Genomic DNA, 27,192 nt, shown 5'->3' on the forward strand with positions numbered 1-27,192 from the left:
TAATTTCTATATTTGTACAAAATAAAGTAATATAAGTAATATAGTTCCGTTGAATCTTGTGCTAATGTTCCAAATCTTTTATTTTATCTTTCTCCAGTGTTCTTCAATATAATTTTCTGTCCTTCCAAATTATCAATTTAATTGTTTCGTTGATCCTGTTTTCATACTAAGTTGTAACACATACTGCCTTCGTAATTGCGATGGGGTGCTCAACATTTGTTTCAATGGCCTTGTTTAATATTCTCCACTTCAAAAATAAAATTCCAAATGAATTTTCCACCGTTCGTCTGGCTTTAACTAAACTTTTTCTTTTTTTCGCCATTCTAAAGTTGCTTTTTAGGATGCGGTCTTAATAGATTGATTAAAAGTGGTAACGCTTCGTCGCCTATAAATGCATATGGTGCTTTAATGTTGGTATTGGGTAGTTCTACATCATCTGGAATATTAAGTTGATTTTGTTGAAGTTTTTGAAAAAACTGAATTTTTTTAAAACTCCGCCATCGCTTTCTCTACTATATGCATGAATGTCTACCGCTATAAACTTATTATTAGAGTCAGAAATTTCAAATACATTAATTGAAAAAAAATGTTTGTAATTGTAATGCATCGGACCAGAAGGTTGAGGTTGATCGATTCGTATATGTTTGCAGTTTATACTTCCTAGGCAATTAGGAAAGTTCCATTTAGCATAAAAATCGTTTGCATTCTCTTCTGATTGGAGCTTGAGATGTCATTAGATAATGAGGTGCAGATTTGATGTCTCTTTAATCCTTCTGAATTTGAGTTAGAGTTCTCCCAACTTTGCACATAATGTTTATGATTGGGCTTGTGTGGAAGGTGCCTACGGCTAATCTAATAATCAATCCAATTTAGTTTATGGTCGAATATCATACCAAGGATTTTTATGATATCTGTATGTGATAAGATTTTGTTATTTAGCTTGATGTCGTATACATTTTCATTACGTTTTTTATGAAAGATGATGATTTGGGTTTTGGATGGAGAGAAATTTAAACCTGATGTAGCTGACCATCTGAGGAGTTCATCCATGGCTTACTGGATGAGTTCGATTGTTTTTTTTTTATATTTTTGCCACTGTTAAATATGTTACAATCGTCTGTATATTTTATAAGGGTAGGGATGTTGCATGATTGAAATATACAGGTTATTGCATATCGACTCGGATTGTTATCCTCTGAAACAAAATGGCTGCGTAAAGGGATATCACAAATTACAAATATCAATTTTTCTTATCATGAAAAATACGCTCGCATAAAAATTGATTATTATTGGCTCCCTTTACGCTGCCATTTTTGTTTTTATCATCGAATATTTGATTGAGAGGGGGTATATATGCAATAACCTTGTATATTTCAATCATGGGATGTTGTCAACAATATTCTTCATCGCGTCTAAGAATATTGTGACACTGAGCCCTGAGTGACTCCACTTCGGTAGTATGGGTGGTTGATAATGTTTCACCGGTTTTGGTTTTGGAATGATTTGTCCTGTAACCTTTATACCTTTATGTGGTGAAAAAGAGATTTTTTTTTAAATCTGTTTGATTTTTTTTCTTTTGCAAATTGTCATTGCTTATTTGCATTCAGGATTCCACCGCGATTAAACCGGGAAAACTTTCCAATGGAAAAATATTTACTGCGTTTGTAATAATTTCAGTGAAGGAGGCAACTATGGAGTCTATTTCTAATTCATTTGCATGTTTTTGGGTCCAGTCTTGAGTTTCTAAGTGGTGATCAACTAACTCAATAAAAATGCATCCAGTTGGCTTTTGTAAGTTTCCACGGTTTGATTGGTTCGCCTGGAGAGGATTGGTGAAGTATATTGTGGTAGAATTGTAGCCAATGGTCGCTTCCGTTATACATACTCTGTTAGTCAATTTCAGAAGCAATGATGTTGCTGGATATTGTTAAGTTGATGGCTGATAAAAAACTGTTTGAAAAAAGTTGGGCCGCCATCATTTAATAGTATCAGTGAAGGGTTTTCTAATAATTTTTCTATGGTTTTGCCTCAGCTGTCGGTTTGAGATGATCCCCATAAGATGTTGCTGCTATTGATACCGCCCAGAATTAGGAAAGTTTAAGAAGTTGTATTATTATTGAATTTAGATCTTGGAGTAAAAGAAGAGTGCTATGGGGAATATATATATTGCATATAATTATTGTAGTCTTGAGGAAGGCGTGAATTGCTATTACTTCCAAAGTTGTATTGACGTGTACTTATTTGCTGTTAAAACTATTTTTTATGTATATTGCAATTCCACTTTCCCTGATGCATCGGGGCGATTTTTATCGTATCCCGTGTATCCGCTAATGTCGCCAATATGGAGGTTTTTGATATGTTTCATAAGTTTTTATTTTATAATTATAAAATTGTTTATGTATTATGTGTACAATTGTATTGTGTTTTAGAATAGTAAATGAATGTGAAATGATAAAAAAAAATGTATGTGTACTCATAGAGTTGTAATTGTCCTTTAATGGTTCATGGGTATGTATGTTATGTATTTATAAATGTTATTACGTATACAGTTAAATAATTATAATCGCTATCGCCGCAGTATATGAATGCGCGATGGCGGTCATTAAAACAATAAAGAAATACAGTCTTATCCGCAGCGCACACGATCGTTGTTTTTTCCCATTAACCCATTGTCCTAATGATTAACGTCTGTCCTCCTCACATATGTTCTGTACGTTTAAGTGCAAACATAACAATCAGGATATTAGATCAAGTGATGTTTCCAATCCACCACAGACAAATTGTCTCGGTCGAATTAGTTCAGAAAGTAAAGCACACTAGCCCAAATTTGACAGTGAAACTGAAGTACTTTAAAACTAAGATATACATACATAGAGTTGTATTTTATATTTTTTCACGGGCTAAGTCGGGTTTTACTGCTTTAAATGGTTTATCCGAAATTAATAGACTCAAAATCTACGAGACTGTTCTCAATAAAATATATTACTGACCTTGAGACTTGGGAGTATTAATATCTTATTTTTTTAAATTCTATAGGTTAATAAAAGCACATGATTTTCATTTTTTTACGAACACAAATCTTTTGCCCTGTAACGTTGGGTGGGACTGCTAGTAATTCATATTTTTCGATTGGTTATATTGCATTTATATTTTAATAGTAAAAATAATTTAACTCAATGCATGGTTTTATAAATAATTTATATTCAAAAGCTGAAAGAGGTGAAATATATTAAGTCGATACATGACACTATAAGTAATTAATAATAACGATGTATTTAAAGAATAATAAAGTAACTTAAATATATTATCACACCAAATGTTGAACCTGAAAGCTGTATTTTCGTATGAGTTTTATTTTATGTGCGGAATTGTAATATTATGGCCGATCCATGACAGAAGACTATTACTACTTCTATAGTTAACTATATCAAAATAAATGGGTTATATATATCCATACGTTTTTAAGGCAAGCCTTATGTGGTGCTAAATATGTTAACATTATAGTTATGGAAAAAACAATTTTATTTGAATGTAATTTTTGTCAATCATTGTTATTTTTTTACAAGAAGTTGAAATAGTGTTTTTGTTTAGATTCATTATTGAATATAATGTACTTAAAATAGTAGGTGATTAGTGTACTAAAAACTCGGTCTTATCAATTCTTGTACATTAGTACTACACGGCTGCAAATTATGAGTGTAAGCTCAAAAAACAGGCAATATGCAAAATACTCATGCATAGGTACCATTTTTTTCTTAAATAAACCTAATTTAATTTTTCAGAACTTTATGTAAAACTAAAGAAAAATTAAATACAATTGACACTGAAATTAAAATCAAAAAATATTTACTGATGTTTGTGGATTTGAATTAATTGTTTTCAACGAAAGCCGCTATTCTGAACCCATCCTATGAATTCGGACAAGAGCTATATATTAAGGGAAACGTCTTTAATCTGAAAAGTATGTTTTAAATACTTATAAGAAATTTCATCCTGAGCATTTTCGTCACAAATGTAATACTTGTAATGTGTCTTTTAACTCTAAAGTACTTTTGGCAAGACATGTGTCTTTGCATGTTACCAGTGAAAGAGAAAAGCCATTCGTTTGTGGCACTTGTAATAAATCGTATTTCAAAAAACACATACTGCTGCATACTCTAGATAAAATGTTTTCTCAGGAATCTAATTTAATAAGCCAAAGAATGACACATACCTTGAGAAACACCGTATACATGTAAAGTCTGTAATAAAGTTTTCCCTCAAGCACCAGCTTTTAAAAACCCATGTGAGGGCACATGCCATATAAAAACCAGTCAAATGTGATATCTGTAAACCATGTTTTTCTCAAACTTCAGTTTTATAATTACATACTGGTATAAATCTGTTGAAATGCGATGTCTACAAACAAGGTTTTTTTCAAAAAGGAAATTTAAAAATCCATTCAAAGACACATACCAAAATAAAACTGTATAAATGTTAAATCTGTGAACAATGTTAAAACAATCCATACAAAGACACATATTGGGTAAAATTAAAAGCTATATAAATGCAATATCTGTGAACGTGGTATTTCTCGTAAAAGAAATTTTAAAAATACATCAAAGGAATACAGACCAGATAAAGTCTTCCAAAACAAAACACATTTTAGACATACAAATTGCAATAAAACTAAACAATATTATTCGTATTATCATTTAACATGTGTTCAAAATATAATCACTTGAAAATATAAAATTTAATATTTATGATTTTTTTTTAATGGTTTTTAAACATATTTACCAAGTGTTGATAAGTATTTTCTATACGTCATAAGATATTAAAAATATTTTGACTATTTTTGAACTATTTATAAATGTCAATAAAATATTGTTCGTTAAGTTGAAATGCTTGAACATTCAATGTGAGGTTTCTCACAAGCTTAATAATAATAGTTTAACAATATTTAAGATAGGCAGGTACATCGGCATCATTTTTTTTACAAGCATTTAAAGATAAAATTTTGATAAAATTCTTCAAAACCTCGGAAATTTGTAAATTATTTTGTAGTTACAAATTCATAAAAATTTATCTCACAAGTAGTTCAAACTGTCACCATAAAATATACAAACACTGTTTTATTTTATTGTTATTTTAACTTAATGTTAAACATCCGATGACTATTTGTCCAGTTAGTGCTCTACTCTTGAATCATGGGAGTAAATGCGAAAAAATATCAGCAACACTAACTTGACAAATGTGACGCTTTCAATCTAATGCATCTGTAGTTCATACATTCTACATGATATGTGTACGCGCGTTCGTCAGCGGATTGTCTCTTATAATATAGTATAGTTGTCCATCGACTACAGTAAAATGGCTTATCCGACGGTCATTGATATGAATCTAGCAACAGTCGCAACTATAATTTTCTCACATGGAGCACTCCTATAATAAAAAAAGTGAACTTCATTGTAGTGGTTTTCTTGTCGCAAGATGATAATAATGATGCAAATAATTAAATTAAATTATTGAGAAGCGACCATCGACTACGATAAAATGGCTTATTCGACGGTCATCGATATGAATGTAGCAACAGTCGCAACTAACTTTCTTACATGGAGCACTGCTATAAAAAAAAAGTGAGATTTATCGTACTACCTTTCTTATCACAAGATGATAATAATGATGCGAATAATTAAACCACAGAATAATTATTATGTGATTTAACTATTGAGGAACTGAAAATGAAAATGAGTAAAAATCTATTTTTAAAAAACATGATACAATTAATTACTATTATATAATAATGTAAGGTTATATAGGGGAATAATGTCGTAATACGGGGAAAAAAGTAGTTGCTTGTAGAGATTTGAGATTAGTGTTTTTTTATTAGCCTTGTCCTTTATACTCAGTTCAAAATGAGATCGGACCTTGGCGGCGGAGTTATGCGCATGGGCATGGCTTTGTTCCGTGGCAGCGCCCGACATGCCGCTGTAATGCGGAACGAAAACTGGTCGCCGCCGAGGTTCGATCTAATTTTGAACGGACTATAGACGATTTTACATATCGCTGAAATTCAGGAATTGGTTTAAGAACTTGATAAATGCACAATGCAAAAACTGCGTTTGAGAATAAACTAAGCATCCGAAAAATATAATTTTATAAATAAATAATATTTTTGTCCTGCTAAACATCTCTTTTAGAACAGTGTGCGTCATGTCCGTCCGTCCGTCGGTAACCGAATTATGATTGTTTATATTATTAAGATATTTATTCATAATCCAATAATATAATGATAAAATATAGGATGTTGATGACTGAAATTTTTAGATTCTGAGCAGAGGGATGAATGTATTGGTTTTAGTATTTTACAATTAGTATGTGTGTGTACAAATGTTTACTTCTTGTAATTTTAAAATAATTTAAATTGTATTATACGAATTGATGAAGTGTAATTTATACAGATATGAAAAAATCTTTTGATAGGGTCAACCATAAATTATTTATAAATAAACTTAAAACTTAGATTTTTTCTAAACCTCTTACTTCTTAGTTTCACTCTTTTTTTATCAGGCCACAAATATATACTCCATTCCATGTAAGAGCGCACCTTGACGCTTGAATTGCGGAGCGACGTCCGGACCTCCAGGCTGAGTCTTTTTGCTTTGCTATTGGTCGTCGTTAATCGGCTATTATAGTCGTCGTCTCCGACGGCGCTGTAGGAAACAGGAAATCGCCAAGTGTAATGGGGATAGATGCGCGAGTTTCGACCAATTTTCGTCCGCCGCCCGGTACGCCCTTATTTGGAACGGAGTATAGTTACATATAAACAAATCAATGTTACCTCTGATGTATCTCAAGAAGATCACTTGTCTCCTATATTGTTTTGTCTATTAAAGATATCTCTAGTGTCATTTCCTATTCAAAAAATTGTATTATTGGCCAATTATGCGTTTACAAAGACGTACAATAATATAGATGATGCACTCAAATCACAAACTGATTTAAATGATATTTATAAATGGTGTAATGAAAATGCTATGCATTTAAATCTAAGAAAATGTTCCACTATTACCTTCTCATTAAAAGGAATACCTATACAATTTAATTATTCTTTAGACTAAGTAAATCTATCAAGGGTAACTACAATACTTGATTTAGGAGTACAATTTGACACAACTTTTATTTAAAGGTCGTAAAAATTATTATTTTTAAAACATTTCTACAAAATGAGGATTTTTAAGACGTTTCCGTCCACAATTTAGAGATAAATTCTTTACTAACTTATATAATTCTTCAGTTCGTTCCCATTTTGATTATACACCACTTATTTAGCACCCATATACTGTAACACTGAGACAAGATCCAAATAAAATTCAAAACATTTCATACGATTTTTATGTTTTCAATATCATTTTTACAAAGTTCCTCATTCTCCCTACGACTTTATAATAAATTCCTTTTATATACCAAGCTTAGAAAAACGATCTATGCAGCTAAAATTTAAATTTTTATACAAAATACTTAATAATTTGATTGATTGTCCCGAACTACTGCAAAATATAAACTTTAAAATAAATCTAATAAACCGTGGAATTACGAATTTGTTTTATATCAAACATACCAGAACAGATTATATGTTAAATTCACCATTAAATATGTATTAATGTCTGATAGAAATTCAATGAAAAATATTGATTTTTTATGAATCCTTATTGGCATTTATGATGTATTATTTTAGAATGATTTAATAATTTTTTTTATATTCTCCTATAAACTTTTTTATTATTATTATTATTATTAACACTATTATAATTTATATTATCCATTTAATATTACTATATTGTAATATTATTTTGTATTTTTTTATTATTATTTAGAAAAAAATACATCTACAATCTATACAATTTTTTAGTACAATAATTAGATTTGATAAAAAAAAAAAGCGTGTGTGCATATGACCACACGGTAGAAGTGAAAACTTCAGCAAGGTGAAATTAATCATACGAAAAAATACAAGTTGTTTTTTTTTACCTAACCTAACCGTCGACTGCAGCCTCAGAGGCAACTCCACTGTTGTCGACCGCGACACTCTACATGTTACGAATAATAGATTAATAAATAATAATGGACTTCGGACACACACACACACATCCTAAGCGACCTAACCTACCTTAACCCTAACCAATTCTGCCGAGCGAGTATGGCAGTGACGCTTCGACTATCTTTCTCTCTCGCTCTGCTGACTGTTCCTCCCGTGCTTAGTCGACTCGGGCCGACTTCACCCGAATGAGTGTTACATAGCCGAACATGACGCCTCAGTTCAATTCAGTACCCACAAAAAATGCTAAACGCGCCTAAAGAAGTTTTCACTTCGAAATAAGAGAATATACAATTAACGGTGAATATTAAGGTTGGGAGGTTATCCATTAATAACACCCAGCACGTGCGTTAGTTATTGAATAATGATTATTGATGTAAAAGATCCTTACACCATTTTCTTTTTAGTCTTCGTCGAGGGTTATCGGGTGTGTTTTAGATGATAATTTTTTGATTAATGGATTAGTATGTGATTGGAGTTTATTATGAAATCTAGTGTAATATGTTTTAGAGATTTGATTTAGGGTTTGTATTTTTAAGTCTTTGTGAAGGTTGGAGTTTGTTATGAACCAAGAAGCAGAAGAAACTTGATGGAGACAGATGGACTGGAAAGCTTTTATTGATCTGGTGTTGGAGGGTTTTGCGGCTCCCCATAATTGGATGCCGTATGTCCATAGCAGCCTGAGTAGAGACTTGTAAATTATTAATTTGGTGTCAATGTTTATTTTAGATCTCAATAATGGTCTTAGGAGGTGTAGACGGAAACTAAGGGCTTTTCGTTTATTAACTAAGTGAGAATTCCAGGTTAGTTTACCGTCAAGGTTAAGATCGGGGTATTTTACTTGTGTGCAAGCGGGGATTGGAATGTTGTTCATTAAAACTTGAGGACATGTTTCTTTTTTTAAGGTAAATGGTATGAAGGAGGACTTGGATTCGTTGATTTTGATTTTCCACCTCTTTGTCTAAAGGTGTATAATATTGAGGTGTCTTTGTATCATATTTGAGGCCATAATGGGATTTGCATTGGCTATAATTGCCGTGTCGTCCGCGTGGGAGTTCGGTATAGGAGGTTTTAGGAATGTCACTACCTTGGGGAACTCCGGCAAGAATGTCGAGTAGCATGAGTTCTGGCGTACAATGAAAGTACGGTACTAAGCCACTAAGGTACGATTTTATAAGTAAGTAATAAGGCACAGGCAGACATTTTTTTTAGTTTGAACTGTAATCCTTCAAACCAGACTGTTGAACGCTTGTGCTACGTCCAGGAAGACGGCAACACAGTAATGTTTTTATTCAAGTGACGAAGATATAGTGTCGACTACTCTGTGGAGTTGATGGATCGATGGGTGGTTCGGTCTGAAATCGTATTGTGTATCTGGGATCATTTTTGCTATGATAGCCAGAGGAATGAGCCTTTTTAGTAAGATCTTTTTAAATACTTTTGATAGAGAGAGTTGGTAATAAGCTTATGGGGCGATATGAGGTAACTTTTTCTGGAGGCTTGTTCGGTTTTAGAAATAGTATAATTTCGGAAAATTTCCAGGTTAGGGGGTAATAAAATAAACGCAACATTGCGTTGTAGATATAAGAAAGTAGTATAATTACTTTTTTTGGTAGGCTTTTGGCAGTGATATTTACGATCCGGTCGTACCCGGGAGCTTTTTCGTTGTGAAGTTTTTTAATAAGAAACTCGATTTCACCGGGACTAGTGTGTTTAGCTGGGATTTTGCATTTAAAATTGTATGTATTACTTGTAATTGGAAATTATTTCCGTTAAATAAATAAAAAATGGAAAATGGTAGCTATTAGTTAGACACCTACTACTTAATATTTAAATGTTGTGTGTCCTTAGTAAATTAATACATTATTTCTAACATTATAATGACTTATATTAAAATATACATATTTGACTAGGTATATATAAATACCAAATTATATACTGTATTTTCATTTTTACATTCACATTGCAATTCCGAATAATATAGTTATTAATATAATATCGTGCTAAATATTAACAATAGGTACTCGATAAACTTGAAACAGCAAAATCGATCTTGGTTTTTGGAAAAAATTACCGTAAATACTTAAATTTTCACGGAGTGTTCATATTAGCATGTTCTGGGTTAGGGTTACATACACCTTAACATTTTCAAAATATGTCGACTTATGATGAAATACTTATGGGCATATTGAATTTTAAACTATTATTAGGTTTTTTTTAAATGAATGTTCAAAAAGGTAAGCAATTTTTTTCTTGAATATACAAGGTTCCTCGTAAGTTGTTATAAGTGGAAATTTAAAAAAAAGTTAAGCGTTAGGTAACGTTAGGTTAGGTTAGCGTCTGAAGTTAATATATGACAAAATTCATAAAAAGATTCTATTTACATCTAAACTTTGAAAATTGAATACAAAATTCTTCTTAAGTTTTCCTACATTTAGCAAAAGAAAAAAATTACATTGTAACCTACTGTACAGCAGAGCAACATCCACTTACCCTCTTTTTTTCCTATAAATGGCAGTAACTAAATTTTCGTTGGGTCAAAATGCGTGAAAATGTATTACAAGGTTCCTCATAAGTAGTTATAATAACAGTTGAAAATATTAAAGACCCAACTTTTTAAGTATATAAAGTTCAAGTGTTGAAATAATTTATCAAAATCTCCAAATTTTAAATTATTTTTCAGTTGAAAAATGATAAAATAACATTTAAAAGAAGGATGCTCCTACTGTAACCAAAATATCAAAATAAAATATGTTAACACAGTTTTTTTGCAGAGATTTTAAAATCAAATTTCAACGGAGTTACATATTGAAACCAAAAATAACAATTTGAGTTATTTTGTTATTATTTAAAAATATTATATTGTTGTATACAAAGGCATTTTCAGCTGCAATTTGTCAAAAATTGATTTTATCTTCTATGATATTAAATTGTCAAATAGTAAATAAAATTACTTTAATCAAAAAAAATATCATCTAAATAATATATACTTAGTAATATTTAAGGCTGACAAGCCGTCTTTGCTCAGAATAATTTTTCGCATACAATGATTTTCATATTTTATATCATTGAATTCAAATTGAACTCATCCATTACGGGATTATATAGTGGCTCTATACGGCAAGTTGTTCTCACTTACCCGTTTTTTATATATTATCATGTAAAGATAATATGTTGGCTTGGTCATCTACAAAAATACTTCATTTCAGAACTAAACAAAATTGTAATAAGTACGAATTAATTACTATAATCTACTATACCTCCCAAGTATTTTATTTCTCCACGCACTGCAACGGTGTCGACATATTGGGTCCCTTTCTCTACAGTGTTGGGGACCTTGAATTACGGACGTTTCGTCCCCGTGAATTATTAATGTCAATGGGACATTAATCCAAGTGTTCTTATGGTTTGGTTCCCTGCAATATTTTTAATCGCTTTTTTTTTAATTTCAAATTTCAAATATTTTTATAAAATGTAAAATATTATAAAATTTATTATTACCTAATGGTATTTAAAAAATATAAAAATATAATACATTTACGATATAATTTCCGTCTTTCAAATTTAATTTTTAAATAATATAATTAAACTTTGACTAAATAGGTTGAGCTGCCGAATTTAATTTCCTATCTTAATACCTAGTTGACCTGAACGAAACGCCTGTTTACCGCCTTTACTAACTTACACTTACTTTTTAATCAAAAATATAATTTATGAAATGTGTACAAATTAAAAATTAATTCAATAACATTAATATTAAGGCTTATGTGTTTATTCTTTACTTATTATATAAAATCAATGATAAAACCTAGTATACAAGAATAACTGTTATCTGCATTCTGCTTTGCTTCTTGTCCATAATAAAAATTATTGTTTTCTGGTAGGCCGTGTTCCAGGCGCGTTCGATTTTCCGACCCGACATGTTGTGTTTAATATTTACTACTATGGCTATTAATAATGTTTATCCACTATTATTATTAAACGTAATATTATTAATAACTCATAAGTAGTGCGTTTAACCCTTAAATTATAATATTTATTATTGGTTTAACAACAGAATAAAAAAAAAACCGCCAATTTCAATTGATTAACTGATAACGGTGATAACAATCAACAACCAACAACTACACGCATGATAATATTATTATGTTTGTTATTTAAACAGAATAATATTGAGGTAATGACTATTATGGAAATATCGCTTGTTGTAACGTTTTTTTAAAGTTCGATTTAGACATTTAGTGTCATTTAATATTATTATTACGATGTTTGTCATTTTGCTTAAAGGTACTGCTCCTAAATGCTCGTATAATATGTAGTGATTTTTTTGTTGTCAACTGTTTACCTTTAGAAATATTTTGTGGTAAGTTCCTTTATTACTTGTACTTTACGTCTATACTATTCAGTGTACACTGTACACAACAATTTAACTTACTTTTTCGTATTGTATGTTTGTTTACTATGCTGGCGAGAGTGCCTGCAGAGGGGTGTTGGGGTGAAGGGTATGGTTAAGCTGACCATATATTTTTACAGAACAAAATAATGAAATTAGTTAATTACATATTAGTTTATTTAGCATTTCAATATTATTGCTTTTATAGGTTGGGCAATGACTTTAGGGACGAGTCTTCTTGAAACTCCTCATTTTTTTCTAACGTCAGAGTAATCAATGGACTGAATATAGGAGAAATTTAGAACCTAGTTTTTCATCTAGATTGTTTGTAAGTTATAGGTTAATTTGGCAGCTTCAATAGTTAAATTACTAAAACATTCTGACCTTCAATTTTTTAACACCACTGTATGCAAAGTCATCAACTGACTGTACAAATAAAAGCCATAGCTCGGAAATGGAGGACTGAGAATTTCTGTAAACCCATTGGACACTTTAAGAAATAATCTTTCAGTCGTACACAAAACTGCCAAACTCTTTCGATAGCAAGCATTAGTGTGAGCCAACTTGTTTTACGGTAGCCCAGTAATTTTTAATATTCAGTTTCACCCGCTTCACATATATTTTTTTGATTTTTGTTGGTTCTCTATCTATCTTCAGAAAACAGGACATTTTAGTGTCCTGAAGATTCCCCAGGGGTCTACAGTTTGTTCCAGAGATATGAAAAACGGGACGTAATATCACCTTAGGCATGCTTCTATTATTTTAGCTAATATGTATTAATTTTTTATAATTTGTAAAAATAAAATTATATGTATCTACCATATTATATTCTTGACTTACAACTTTCCTCCCTTCCTTATATTTCTCAGAGCTCCCTTGAAGCTGTTCTGCCTTAATTAACTCATGCCTATTAATAAATATTGTTTACTTTTTCATACTCTATTTGATGTAGTCGTGTCAGAAAAAAAACAAAAAAAATGGGAGACTTTGATGTGCTCCAATATTGCCGTCAGCTACGTAGCCTAAAGCCACCTCCATACGAATGTCCAGTAGCTGATTGTGACAAAGTATACTCAAGTATGACTGGTTTTCAATATCATCTAGCTCACATTCAACACTCAAGTCCTATACCTCCATTAGACATAGTTGCGCCAAACAAACAAACTATTGTTACTCCAGTCGTCAGTAAAGCTAAAAGTATGAACAAAAATTTACTTAGTATCTATATGTTGTAACTAATATTTTAATAATGTAGGTAAAAAAAAGAAAGGAAGGCGTATAACATTTACAACACTTTCAAGAGCATCTCAACCTGAAGTGATAGAACCTGTAACGCCTGTTCATTTATCAAAAACTTTATGTGAAGTTGAAGTTGCTGATCACAAAGTGATACGATTTAATGCCGATGAATTTTTACCAATAATATCAAAAGATGAATACTTAAAACAAAAAAAAGATATTAAAATCCCCTTCAAAGTAAGTTTTTATCTAATCCAAATTTTAATTAAGTAGTGTCAAATATATTATTTCATTTTTAGACAGCTGCAATACTTTCTTCTTTATCAAAAAGTAAAGAAGCTGTTCAAAACTTACCTCAAGCTGCATTTAAAGAAATTGACAATTACGATATACTTTTAGCTCCGCCTATGCCCAATTCGTACATAAGGTATCTTAATGATATCTGCCATTAAATACATAAAAAATAAGATTTATTATTTGCTATTATATTTTTTACTAACAAATTTGGAAAATGTATTGATTAATTTATATAGATTTATTGAAAAGTCGGTTGAAGAATTGGATACTGAAGTAGAATATGATATGGATGAAGAAGATGCTGCTTGGCTGCAAATTATGAATGAACGCAGGGAATCTTCAGGCTTAGCAGGAATATCAATCGCATCTTTTGAGTTATTAATGGACCGTTTAGAAAAAGAATCTTATTTTCTTGTAGTAAGTGGTTTGTTTATTTTATTGTGTTAAACATTATTAAATTCAATTTTTTAGTACTTTTAATTTAATATTTAATTTATTTGTATAGCAAATGAACAAAGAAGTTGATAGTAGTTTAGCAGTCATTGACGATGAAGCTGTTTGTTCCATCTGTCTTGATGGTGAATGTCAAAATTCTAACGTCATTCTATTTTGTGATATGTGCAATCTTGCTGTCCATCAAGATTGTTATGGTGTTCCATATATACCCGAAGGACAATGGCTTTGTCGGTAAGTAAAAAATTTTAAATGAAGTTTGATATCAAATTTTATAACTTGTCTTTAAAAACACATTATTATTGTATTAAGACGATGCCTACACTCACCATCATGTATGGTTGACTGTGTATTATGCCCCAACAATTGTGGAGCATTCAAACAAACTGATCGTGGGCTATGGGCTCATGTTGTGTGTGCGTTATGGATACCAGAAGTTAGGTTTGCAAATACTGTAAGTCATACATTCAATTGATTTGATTAATTAATTTAAAAAGGACTTACGTACTAAATGTGTGTCCTATAGGTGTTTTTAGAACCAATAGATAGCATTGAAACAATTCCTACTGCTAGATGGAAACTTACATGTTATATTTGTAAACAACGTGGTGTAGGAGCATGTATCCAATGCCACAAATCAAGTTGCTATGCAGCATTTCATGTCACATGTGCTCAACAAGCTGGCTTATATATGAAAATGGAGACTATATCTAATGATATTTCTAATATTGGTACATTGATTTTTTCTAAATACTTTCAAAGTTTCTATTTTGCAAATTATAATAAAAAATATTAATTTCATTTTTTAGGAGATGCTGAACCAGGTACAGTTTTAGTTCAAAAAATTGCGTTTTGTGATGCACATGCACCAGTAGATTATCTAGCTGAAAACCGAGGACGACAATCTCCTAGCGAAAAATTAAATAATGCCAGACGAGTTTTAGCTAAAAAACGTTCTGCTGCACCAGTCATATCGATACCTACAATACCACCCGAAAGGTAAAGTTTCTTTAATCTGTCTCACATATGTAACAGTAACCTTGGGTGGCATACAATTTTTATCCGGTTCTATCTAGACCACACTCATAAATAAATAGGTTTTTTTGCCCACCTTTTGTAGTCAAAAAATGTCTGTACAATATGCATGTTGAGAGGACGTGATACCCGCATGTGTTGTCCCCGTCTTACAAGTGCGTAACATAGCAAATTGTACACTCAGCAGAACAAGTGTAGCTCCATTAATTTAAAAATTAAAGTGAATTGACCTCTTATAAAATCTAAAGTTAAGATTATTATCTAGGCAACCTCATAGGCTTTTTATTATATTTTTATTTTAACGCGAGTTTGAGTATTTTAAAATTGTAAATTTTTTATACATCTTAAAATACTTATAAATTTCGTTAAAATAAAAATACAATAAAATGCCTATGAGGTTGCCTAGATAATAATCTTACCTTTAGATTTTATAAAAGGTCAATTCACTTTAATTTTTAAATTAACGGAGCTACACATGTTCTGCTGAGTTTACAATTTGCTATGTTACGCACTTGTAAGACGGAGACAACACATGCGGGTATCACGTCCTCTTAAGTGGTTGATAGATTAATAAAGTGATGCTCCGTGAGCACAGCACTTGGCCCATGTTAACCTTACTTATTTCCAATGCTACAAGCAGAAGTCTGCAGCCTGAGGTTACTCTTATATGACTTGAGTATAATATATTATTACCTTATACATTATTAAACTCCTCAAAATTCTTCAAATTTGTATAGAGTTACTGAAATAGCAAATTTACTGTCAGTGGCCAAAAAAGGTCAGTTTGTACAACGCCTAATAGCTTATTGGACATTAAAACGGCAGTTTCGAAATGGAGTTCCGCTTTTAAGACGTTTACAAACTAGTCAACATTCTAATGTGTCACGACGCGAAGAGCCAATTGCATCAAGTGGAAATGAAGATGATCTTGTAGGTGCTATATTAATATATTATAACAACAATACAATCTTATTTTTCTCAATTCCAAACATTAATACTTTTAATATCTAAAATGTTATTAATTAATTACATTTGTAGAACGAACTATATCGACAGTTGAAATATTGGCAAGCTCTTCGTCAGGACTTAGAAAGAGTTCGCTTACTTTGTGAACTGATCCGTAAAAGAGAACGTTTGAAAAAAGAGAATATTAAAGTGTAAGTATTAAATATTCTCCAACAATTTTATTTTGTTAGCTGGTCTAACAAGATTACATTTTTTCCTAAGATGTGAACAGTATACACTAAAATCTCTATGGCCATTCCATGCTTTCCTACATTCAGTATTACAACAGTTAATTTTAAAAGACACAGGCCAAATATTTATTGAACCCGTTGATCAAAATGAAGTCCCTGATTATGGAGATATAGTGAAACATCCAATGGATTTACTAACAATGGAATTAAAAATAAAAAATTCTGAATATACTAGCCTTGAAGAGTTTGAAAATGATTTCAACTTGATGGTATCAAACTGTTTAGCTTATAATTCAAAAGAGACTATATTTTATAAAGCTGGTATAAAGATGAGAGACCAAGTGAGTTTAGTTTATTTTGTGTTATAATATACTTAAAAATAAAATATGTTATCTTGTTTAGGGTGGAACAGTTTTAAGAACTGCCAAACGAGATCTTAAGATTTTAGATCTAGATCCTATTTCAATGACCTTAGCTGAAGACAGTAAAGAAGTTGAAGAAACTACAGCTTTAAAATGTACTCCTAAAACAAATGATGAAGTCAAAGATGACAAGAGCTCAGAGTTTGATAATGAATTGAAAGAGATATGCAATCCATCTAATACTATGGGTGATGATGATCGTATGTGTAAACTTCTACAGTTAGCTGATAAATGCAGAGGTGGCCGACAAAGTAAAAGAGCTCGTCTGATTAAAACAGAATTGACTAAGCTTAGAACTAAAATCGACCTGGAAGGAAAAAAATGTGAAAATGGTAATTTTATGATTATTTTAAGTTACAAAATTTTGGAATAGTAAAGTTATGATTACATGGTGTTATATTATAGGCTATTTGAGTGGTTAATAATAACATACATACATATATTTCTATATTATTATTTTTTTGTATTATTAAAATAATTTCAAAACCCATCTTATACTTTATTTAAGTTTTTAAAATATGTTCATGCAATATATACTTAAAATTAAGAACTTATAAATAATGATGTTAAAAAAATTACTTAGAAAGAACACTTGATTATACATAAAGACATTAATAATAAGAAACTCAAAAAGCATATAACTAAATAAACTCAATTAATAATTAAATAAGAAGTCAATGACAATAATACACTTTCTGAAACAAAATAATAGATGTATAATTATTTATGGTAAAAATATATTTTCCATTCAATTCTCCCCCTATTAATTCATTTCTTTACAGTAAAATTACAAATTAACTCATTTTAAAATATAATAGTATTGTTAATCAAACCAGAATCATTGTGAAACACATGAAAAAAAAAATAGGTCTATAATATTATATTCTGTGTTATCATATATTATTATAGATGAAACTGACGAAATTGATGAACAAGAAAAGGCAGAAGTAGAAAAAACAAGTTTAAAAAAGAATTCCAAAAAAAAAAATGACCAACCAAATGAACAGTTTGTTTTTAAAAAACCAGAAACTCCATCAAAATCAACATCTCCAGCCACGTAAGAATAACAAATTAAAAACAATAATTATTTTAAGGACTTCATATTAATACTATCACTTGTACTATTTTAATTCAGATTATTCTGAAATATCAATAATAAATAATATATTATTAACTTATTTTTATAGAACTTCTAGAAATTCTACACGTAAGAAATCATCAACAGACCCTTCAACTACACCTCCTCTTGTTAGGCGTACAAGACAATCTACTAATTTTGAAAGTTTCAAAGCGTACAGGTCCAGTGAGTTGTTTTTTTAATAAGTTGTAAATTATATGTTAATTGGCTATTGTGAGTGAAGATCATTGTATTATATGCTTTTATTACTTTTATTGAATAAATTAATATAAACAATACCGTATTCTTACTTATTACCTTATATTATCCAACTGCAATATATATTTTTTTTTTTTTTTGTAACACAAAATCTATGTATGTATAAATTCAAATTAAATGAATAACTTACAATGTTTTTAACTACCTTTAAATTAACTTTTTGTTGATCACTTAATAATCACTATTAAATTACTAGGTAAGAGAACTGATACAGAGGATGATTCTCCATCAGATGAAGAATCTAGTTATTTAGATTCTGAATCTGGTTCAAATTCTAGTACTACTACTGGAAGTGGTTCAACTACTGATGGAAGTAGCTCGTCAGGAAGTTCATCAGATTCAGAATCAGAAAGGGTACAAAAGAAAGGAGGAAAAAAAGATGAATTTGCACAATTACAATTGGTCTGGGCTAAGTGTAGAGGGTATCCGTGGTATCCTGCATTGGTAATACTTAATAAAATGCATTTTAAGTTATAAATATTCTATTTTTTTTTTTTCTAGATAATCGACCCGAATATGCCACCAGGACACTTGCATAATGGCATACCTGTTCCAAGTCCTCCATCAGAAGTATTAAATTTAGCAAGTAATTACAAAGAGCTTGTGTACTTGGTATTATTTTTCGATTCCAAACGGACATGGTAAGTCAGATTATGATAGTTGATAATTAGATGTGTATGTCCTGGTTATTGTTAGTTGTTACTGTGTAAAAATTGATGATAACATACTTTTCTAGGCAATGGTTACCTCGTAACAAATTGGAGCCCCTTGGGGTTACTCAAGAACTTGATGATATTAAACTAACAGAATCGAAAAAACCAGCAGATCGCAAATCTGTGCGTAAAGCATACATGGAAGCTCTTGTATATAAAACTGATCCAATAATTCCATCTTCTAATTTAAGACGTTCAAGTAGAACATAATATTCACTATTATTTATGTTAATTTTTCAGTTTTGTGCATGTTGCACTGTTAATTATTTTAGAATTTCAATTTTTTTATTGTAACAACAGAAATTTACATTTTTATTTTATTATTAATATTGTTTTTAAATAAGTATACCAATCAAAAGCAATGTAATAAAAATAAATAAAGACAAAAATTTAACCTTATTTAAAAAAATTTAACCGTGGATTTTTATATTCTAATTTTTCTGTTAAATGTGTTAATTTTTTTTTTCCGTTGTCACAGTGTAACTAAGAAATAGTTGACAAATCAATAAATAAAAATATTTAGTATTTCATCAAAATTGTTGTTTTATTATTTTACACGTAAAATCTGGTGATGATGAATAGGTCCTGGGAAATGGAGTTCAAAATGTTTACAATCCCCTAAAACAATATACGAGCAACATAATATATATTTAATATTAATGTGCACGTAAAATATTTCCCCTATATGGTTTTACTATACTTATAATAATAAATCATATGGTCAATGAATAGCCTTTCCTCTCTGAGAATTTTGGCTATTTGCAATACTGATTATGACTTGATTAATAGATAAATAGAATATCTTGACTACAATTACAATAATAAATCTAAAACATTGTACATTTAAATTATGAGTAAATTCTAGTTGAACTCAATGTAATGGGTATATGCAAGCCAATCGCTTTATAACAGTTAGTGTCACTGAATGTATATCATAAATTGAAGAGAACTCCAAAATGTAATATAATATGAGAAGGTGTGTTCAATATTGAAAATATCGAAACCATTTTGTTGTTTATGTATCATTATTGACACAATTAAATTTCAAATTTCAATTATGTATGTGGTTGCTTGGGGCCTTTGATTCTGTCAATATTATTCAATAGGTACAGCCATGGCTTACAACATAAGATCGGCTTACTATCAAAGAATAATATATTGTATTACTAAATGCAGAAATTCTCTATGCTCAAACTTTTAAATTATACATTTCTACAGCACCAAGATAAACGATAGCGATAATGAACCATTCTACATTAAATCATAAAACAATCGAATTCAATGAATTTTTACTATTTTGTATTGTGAAAACATCCCGATTCCAGAAAAATTTTTTTCGCACCGGTTTCCGCGAGAGAACATCAAAGGTTCACAGCTCGCCGTGTCGTGTACAACTGAATATATTCGACTCGAAGGTAACGTGTGACCTTCATTTGTCACATTATTAAAGATGCGGAACACGACGAGTGACGAGGTGTGATTCTCTAGAATCCAACTTGTAGGTTTAATTATACCTTGTGTCTACAATAACTCAGAACCATAGTCTAAAGATTATAACCGTGGTATCTATATTGTTGATAATGTACTATAATATGAGTTATCAGTTATGCTGATTACTGCACTGATTGTCCGCCAAATGACAATATATATTTTAGTGTACTAACTACTACGGTGTAGTAGCGTCAACTGTCTGTTCCCTTTAACTTTAGTCTTCATCTACCGAATAACTGTGGTTGTTCTACGCAGACATAATTATTAATATTTTCTACTAATCAACTAAATATGTAAATATTGCGCCTAAAAATCTCGGAGATTTGTTAGTCATCAGATAATATTATGTTGTTGAGCTGTACAGTTGAGAACTGTGGAAACAAGTTAATGAAAGGAAATGGACGGGAAAATGGAATTATATTTCATCGGTAAGGTCTATTAATATTTTAGTCATTAACATTTAAGATGTTCAACAACACGTCAACACGTCGTATTAATGATAAAATAATGATAAATTAAAAGACGTAATGGATTCTAAAGATGATTTTGAAATCATAACCGTTTAATCATTATCTTGACCTATAATGTTCACATAGTTAAGGGTATATTAATACATTACACATGGAAAAACCCAGTACCCAAATTATGTATACAAAATGATAATACATTTTTTTTACTCAAATTTTTAATATTTATCAAACCCCGTTCGAGACATTTTTTATATTTTTTATGTTTACCTTAAACCTTATAATTATGTAATCGGTACTATTCACAAAATGCAATACATCGATTATTTTAAATTTAAAAGGTTTTAATATAAATTTCCCGTTTTATATTTCAGACTTCCTTTGCATGATAAAGAGTTACATAAGAAATGGCTGAAAGCATTAAAAATTGATGACTGGACCCCAACTAAGTATTACAATGTTTGCAGTGATCATTTTAAAGAAGATGATTATAAAAAGTCACCTTCTGGAGATATATTAACGGATTTGTTGAGCAATGCAGTTCCTTCAATTTTTGAAGATAGTGCAGATCCAACAAATAAGATATGTTTTTTTAATCAGTAAGTTTGAATTAAAAATATACAGATGTCCATAGTAGGGAGAAAATCAAATGACAATCAGATGTATTTTATCCAAATTAAAACTACTATCATATCTTTTTTATATAGTTTTTATCATTTATGATATATTAAATATTAATACACAACCATATAATTTTTAATAAATGGTCTGAAATACATTTCAATGTCTGCATGCATTTGAATATTTTACAAATTAATATTATAAAACTAATGTTTCAGAAGAGATGCACGCGCCAAAGCAATGAGAGAAAAGTATGTTTTTTCTTACTATTACATAAATTATCTTTGTATATATTATGTATTTTTTGTTAATTTAGATTAGAACAAGGTAATATTACATATATATTAATATATCTATAATGAATACAGATGAATGTATATTAGTAAAAAATATTTTTAAACAATATAATTTGAAATGGAAAAATGAGGATAAAGATAATGATTCAATTTCAAAAAATCTTGAGTAAGCTTAGAATTGATTTCATGATTTAATATAACAATTCTTATAAATGTAGAGTCTTATTATCGGTATGGAAACGGTTCAACATATATTGTCACCTGAACATTTGTCACTCAATTCACTTGGAAGGTAAGACTATTACTAACCAAATACAATAATTGTTAAAAAAACGGGTAGTGAATGTCGCTCTGCTGTACTGTCTTAAGAGGTCGCTGTATTGGATGGTATTAAATTTGAATTCAATGATATCAAATCATTGTATACGAAAAACGATTCAGAGCAGAGATGATATGTCAGTTTAGGATATTTTATATTATTATTACTTATTACTTATATGGTAGCCGGTAGTTGAATTAATATTATTCTTAAATCATCAGCGATATTGGAAAAATATTAAATATACCTATATAAAATTGGACTGTTTTGGAACCGAATTACAACAAAATGAACCATTATTCTTCGTTTTAATATGCAATTTTGTCCAAATTAGCACGTAAAATGTCTATAAAATAACTATTCATATTTATTTTGGATTTTTTAGTTATGGAAAAAACTGCTTATGTGGAGCCATGTTTTAAATTTGCAATCCTTAGCTGCAAAAGTTTAACATTTTGTTCATTTTTAACTACAAAATCATTTTCAATTTTCAACTTGATAAATATTGTCCATATTTGAACTTTAAATGCTTGTAAAAAAAGAATCGTTTCCATGTATTATTAATATTTTTCAACTGCTATTGTAACGAGTTATCAAGAGTCTTGTATTAAATTGTCATGCTTTTTGGCTCAACCAATAAAATTGTATTGACATTCATAGAAAAAAAAGGAAAATGGAAATGTCCGTCAACAGCCTAAAACGAGTCAGAATATTTCGAAAAATTTGTCATGTTTATGAATTGATAAAATAAACATTTGGTGTAAATTTCAAGTGTATTTCAAGTATCTGCAGTAATTCGTTTTTAAAATACAACAAAATAAAAAAATCGCTTCAAGAGAAATCGAGTGAAAATCCTATGTTGTAAAAATTTCTACTTCAAATGCTCATAAAAATTTAATTTGACTTTCCGGTAGAATTTTTTTTTTTTGTTATAGGTAGGCAAACTTGTTAGGAAACTTGTATTCAATTTTTAAATCTTTGATATGATTAGAAAATTTTTTATAAATTTCTAACTAAATATAATTTGCTAATTTTCATGATTCTTACAAATTTCGACAAAATTCTAAGTTCAACAACTCATAAAAAATTATTGTGGATTTAAGCTCAACTTTTTTTTTAAATTTCCATTAACAACAGCTTACAAGGAACCTTGTATTAAATTTTCAAGTTTTTTGAAAAAATGTTTGTCGACTTGGGTTTAAAAAAAACATAATATTCAAAAATTTAATTTGCCTATAAGTAGTTCAGTACAAATCAAAATTTTACATTGTATTGGTATAGTAAATGCTTACACAAATATTTAGTGACAATTGCATGTATCTACAGTCATTTTTGCTAAGGTAACATTGAGTAACACTAAAAACCAAAAATTATTTTTTCAAAAAATGGTTTTGCTTAAAAATTCCTGTTTTTCCTTAATTTTTTGTTTGTTTTTCCTGTTGCTTTTGAAAACTATTGGGAAATTTAAATTTTGACCTCCCGAATGCCCCAATAAGATTCACTCCTACCAGAAAATCAAAGTACTTTTACTGCTAGATACCGTGATGACAGACCAAAAAAACAAACACACATCATTGTAAAATCAATACATTCATCGCTTCGCTCAGAATCTAAAATAGTATTTTAGTATTCAACTAAGTTTTAATTAATGTGTTGTGTACTATATATATGTTGATGATGACATGTGATTATGTTATTTAAAAAAAAAATCTTAATGTATATTTTTCATATTTACTGTATTTGAAATGTACATATTTTAGAATTACTTTGTAAGATACTCTCAGTTCATATAATTCACTTCAATTTCGAACAATACTTAAAGCTTTTACAAACACTTGATAAAGTGATTAAATCAGTATTTTTTTCACTTTTACCTAAAATATTTTTATAATTTCCCAATCACCTATTTTATTCTTATATCATTGTCTCTGGTTTCTTCGACACCATTGTAAGTGTGTGCACATTTAAACATTTGTAATAGGTTATGCAATTTTAAATTTTCCGTGCTTTCTATATTTCTCCCTTTCATATTCAAATTTTGAGTTATAGATCAAAGTTAATTTGTTATCAAAAAAAAAGTACTTGATTAAATATAGTATTAGTTGCAAATGTTCAGATGATGATTGTCAAAGCTTATTCATGCCTCAGTCTATTAAATCATAATAAAAAAAAAAAATCCATTTCAATATAGCAAATTTTCAATAGGTACTACTTAAAATAAAAAATCAGTTTTAAAAATTGTTTATTCTATAGTTGATTGTTATTGTTTTTGTGGCCTTTCAACTGTGAAGATTTAAATTACATGTTTTTTTTTACTTTGATTTTGGAATACTCATTAGTAGAAATGTCTTTTACAGAGAAAGAGAATACGTCGCACCAATTTGTTATGTTCCCAACTGTAAAACACCAAGAGGATTACCAATCTATAATTTTCCATTTGGCGATGAACGTTTATTGGACATATGGTCACAAAGAACCGGATTAAGTACAATGTATGACACAGAATTATATTTAACTATAACAATATGTAAAAGCCATTTTCATGAAAATTGTTTCTATGAGAAATCTTTACAGTTAAAACCTTATGCCATTCCATCTTTAAATTTGGTTGGTAAGCATTATTGAATTCACATTAGGAAATATTGTTAGAAATTTGAATCGTTAGAACTTTAAATAATTAGCGATTGATTAATTGCAGGGATTAAAATAATTCTTAATACCTACTAGTTATTTATATTTTATTAAAATATTTTTTTTTTATAATTTAGATTACTCAGGATCTCCGGATAGTTGTTGTCTAATCAAAACTTTATACTCGGAAGAAAGTGCAGGTACATTTAAAATATATATATATACTGACTAAAACAATAATTAATAAATACAATAATATGACATTTGAAAAAATCTATCTATTATCTATTTTATTTTTTTTTTAATTTTGTTTGAATGACACTAAAACATTTTTAATGATTATTTTCTATCGTATACAAATCCCTATCCAACAAATATTTGAATAAAATATTTTACAATATCTAGATTTTATGTGATAGTAAGAATAATCATTATTTTATTTTTATATTTTACTAGTTGAATACCCCAGCTTTGCCAGCTTGTAGTTTTTACTTTGTTTTTTTGTGGAAAATCATTCAAATGAATCTCAGGTTTAGTGTACTTCAGTTCACTCACAAATTGGTGTCAGTGTTCCTAGCTTTGTGAAATAATTCCATCTAGATGAGACACCATAAGTTGTGGATTGGATGTAGCACTTGGTATATGTTTAATGTAGTTCAAACTTCATATTCTTTTAACTTTTCTAACATCCCTAAGAACAATCTCTGATATTTTCTTCAAATTTAGTTGAGTAGTTTTTGAGTTAATAAGTTACACACATACATTGGATCTTTATCCTAGTGCGACTTTTGATGCATGTTTGTACCTACTTTACCCGAATAACAAATGGCAGCCATTTTTTTTATGAAAGTTTCAATTTCCCCAGCTGATACCCGTTTGACAACCTCTTTAAAATGCAAATAATTTCTTATTGCATATCTAGATCATTAGAATACCCACTATTCTAAGTTTCAAGTTTATACGTTCTGTAGTGTTTGAGATGTAGCTATGAATGGGTTAGGGAGTGGTATTTGTATTATATATATATATAGGAAAATTAATATTTCATAGGTTAGGAGATTCTTATATCAAAGACCAAACATATTAACATGTTTTATAATTTCTTTGTATGGTGTAAGTGGTTGCTAAATGACATTGCATTGTTGATTAGATTAGATAAAATAAAAAACCATTCATGGATTAGTTTTTTTAAGCAATTATTCATAATTACTCATTCATTTGTTTTTTACTTAAATTTAGTGATGACTTCTACTGGTGATCGCACGTGGGGATGGTTGGGTAGTACTGAAGCATTTGGAAGACTTCCTGAACCCAATGAGTTTATTGTCATCCCTAAATCTGATATAAATAAGAAAAAGTATAAACTTATAAGCTCAACTCAAGCTGCTCATTGTTTAATATATGCAGAGAACAATGAAAGAGTATTTGATATTTACAATCCTCGTGCTTCAATTCTTGTAAGTTATTGAAATACTAAGAAATAATGGGAGTTAAAATTAATATTGTTTTTGATTTATGTTAGATGCAATTAAGATATGATGGTTATTTTGGATTTCCTGGTGGATTAATTGATGATGGTGAAGATTTTGTTACTGCTGTTAACAGAGAAATGGCAGAAGAAATGAATTTAGATACCACTAAATATTCTGTCACTGCCGATGATCATATTATATCTCATTGGAGTGAGAAAAAAAAACTAGCTTTACACTTTTACAAATTAAAAGTTGATTTGGCTGATTTGATTGAGATTGAAAGACAAGCTTTGCTTGCACAAGATTATGGAAATGAAGTAATTGTGTTATTGTTTTAATAATTAAAAAATTTTTAACTAATTTTAAATAATTTCATAGGTGCTTGGTACAGTTAGAGTTCCATTGTATACATTGGGCGACCATTACCGCGGACTTCCAGTATTTTTGAAGCACAAATTTATTGGTTGTTCTCGGGATCAACTTATAGCTGCACTAACAACATTAAATATTTTAACTCCTGAAGAAATTCAACTTGCTTTAAATGAAAATAGTGGACTTTAATAATTTTTGTCTAAATATAATAAATGTACTGTACAGCATTTTGTTTTTTTTGTTTTTATACAATATTAAAAAAAAATTGAATGGTATTAATAAGCAAATGTCTTAAATGA

At 29.5% G+C, this 27,192-nt stretch overlaps 2 protein-coding genes across 7 annotated transcripts in view; both read left to right on the top strand.

The window, feature by feature from the left end:
• The window catches only part of LOC111033165 (peregrin), a 31,148-nt gene extending 11,623 nt beyond the window's left edge, over nucleotides 1–19,525 (top strand). For 3 of the 5 annotated variants that reach the window (XM_022313777.1, XM_022313775.1, XM_022313780.1), the window contains 17 exons: nucleotides 13,426–13,670; nucleotides 13,729–13,949; nucleotides 14,012–14,139; nucleotides 14,246–14,426; nucleotides 14,515–14,696; nucleotides 14,775–14,916; nucleotides 14,989–15,193; nucleotides 15,272–15,461; nucleotides 16,235–16,427; nucleotides 16,536–16,654; nucleotides 16,725–17,034; nucleotides 17,096–17,447; nucleotides 18,025–18,172; nucleotides 18,303–18,418; nucleotides 18,708–18,955; nucleotides 19,013–19,152; nucleotides 19,248–19,434. In XM_022313777.1, coding sequence (XP_022169469.1) covers nucleotides 13,426–13,670; nucleotides 13,729–13,949; nucleotides 14,012–14,139; nucleotides 14,246–14,426; nucleotides 14,515–14,696; nucleotides 14,775–14,916; nucleotides 14,989–15,193; nucleotides 15,272–15,461; nucleotides 16,235–16,427; nucleotides 16,536–16,654; nucleotides 16,725–17,034; nucleotides 17,096–17,447; nucleotides 18,025–18,172; nucleotides 18,303–18,418; nucleotides 18,708–18,955; nucleotides 19,013–19,152; nucleotides 19,248–19,434 — 3,307 coding nt within the window. Of the gene's footprint in view, nucleotides 1–12,213; nucleotides 12,444–13,425; nucleotides 13,671–13,728; nucleotides 13,950–14,011; nucleotides 14,140–14,245; nucleotides 14,427–14,514; nucleotides 14,697–14,774; nucleotides 14,917–14,988; nucleotides 15,194–15,271; nucleotides 15,462–16,234; nucleotides 16,428–16,535; nucleotides 16,655–16,724; nucleotides 17,035–17,095; nucleotides 17,448–18,024; nucleotides 18,173–18,302; nucleotides 18,419–18,707; nucleotides 18,956–19,012; nucleotides 19,153–19,247 lie in introns of those variants that run through there. The other 2 variants (XM_022313779.1, XM_022313778.1) reach the window with 2 other exon arrangements.
• Nucleotides 19,526–20,870: 1,345 nt separating this feature from the next.
• LOC111033187 lies at nucleotides 20,871–27,120 on the top strand. Of its 2 annotated transcripts, none has more exons than XM_022313829.1 (8): nucleotides 20,871–21,143; nucleotides 21,557–21,781; nucleotides 22,022–22,054; nucleotides 24,776–25,029; nucleotides 25,187–25,249; nucleotides 26,289–26,506; nucleotides 26,572–26,838; nucleotides 26,900–27,120. In XM_022313829.1, the coding sequence occupies exons 1-8, from the start codon at nucleotides 21,061–21,063 to the stop codon at nucleotides 27,080–27,082; spliced, it is 1,326 nt and encodes a 441-aa protein (XP_022169521.1). In that variant the 5' UTR covers nucleotides 20,871–21,060; the 3' UTR covers nucleotides 27,083–27,120. The 2 variants fall into 2 exon arrangements, with proteins under 2 accessions (XP_022169521.1, XP_022169522.1); XM_022313830.1 differs by having other exon boundaries at nucleotides 22,025–22,054.
• Nucleotides 27,121–27,192: the final 72 nt, after the last annotated feature.

This window comes from Myzus persicae, unplaced genomic scaffold (genome assembly GCF_001856785.1).
Source record: "Myzus persicae strain clone G006 unplaced genomic scaffold, MPER_G0061.0, whole genome shotgun sequence".
NCBI lineage: Eukaryota > Metazoa > Arthropoda > Insecta > Hemiptera > Aphididae > Myzus > Myzus persicae.

What these genes read in the sequence shown, in the direction of transcription:
- LOC111033187 (XM_022313829.1), top strand. Translation starts at nt 21,061, where the DNA reads ATGTTGTTGAGCTGTACAGTTGAGAACTGTGGAAACAAGTTAATGAAA. An exon ending in AATGGAATTATATTTCATCG is followed by an intron (nt 21,144 to 21,556) that starts GTAAGGTCTATT and finishes TTTATATTTCAG; the next exon opens with ACTTCCTTTGCATGATAAAG. An exon ending in CACAAGATTATGGAAATGAA is followed by an intron (nt 26,839 to 26,899) that starts GTAATTGTGTTA and finishes ATAATTTCATAG; the next exon opens with GTGCTTGGTACAGTTAGAGT.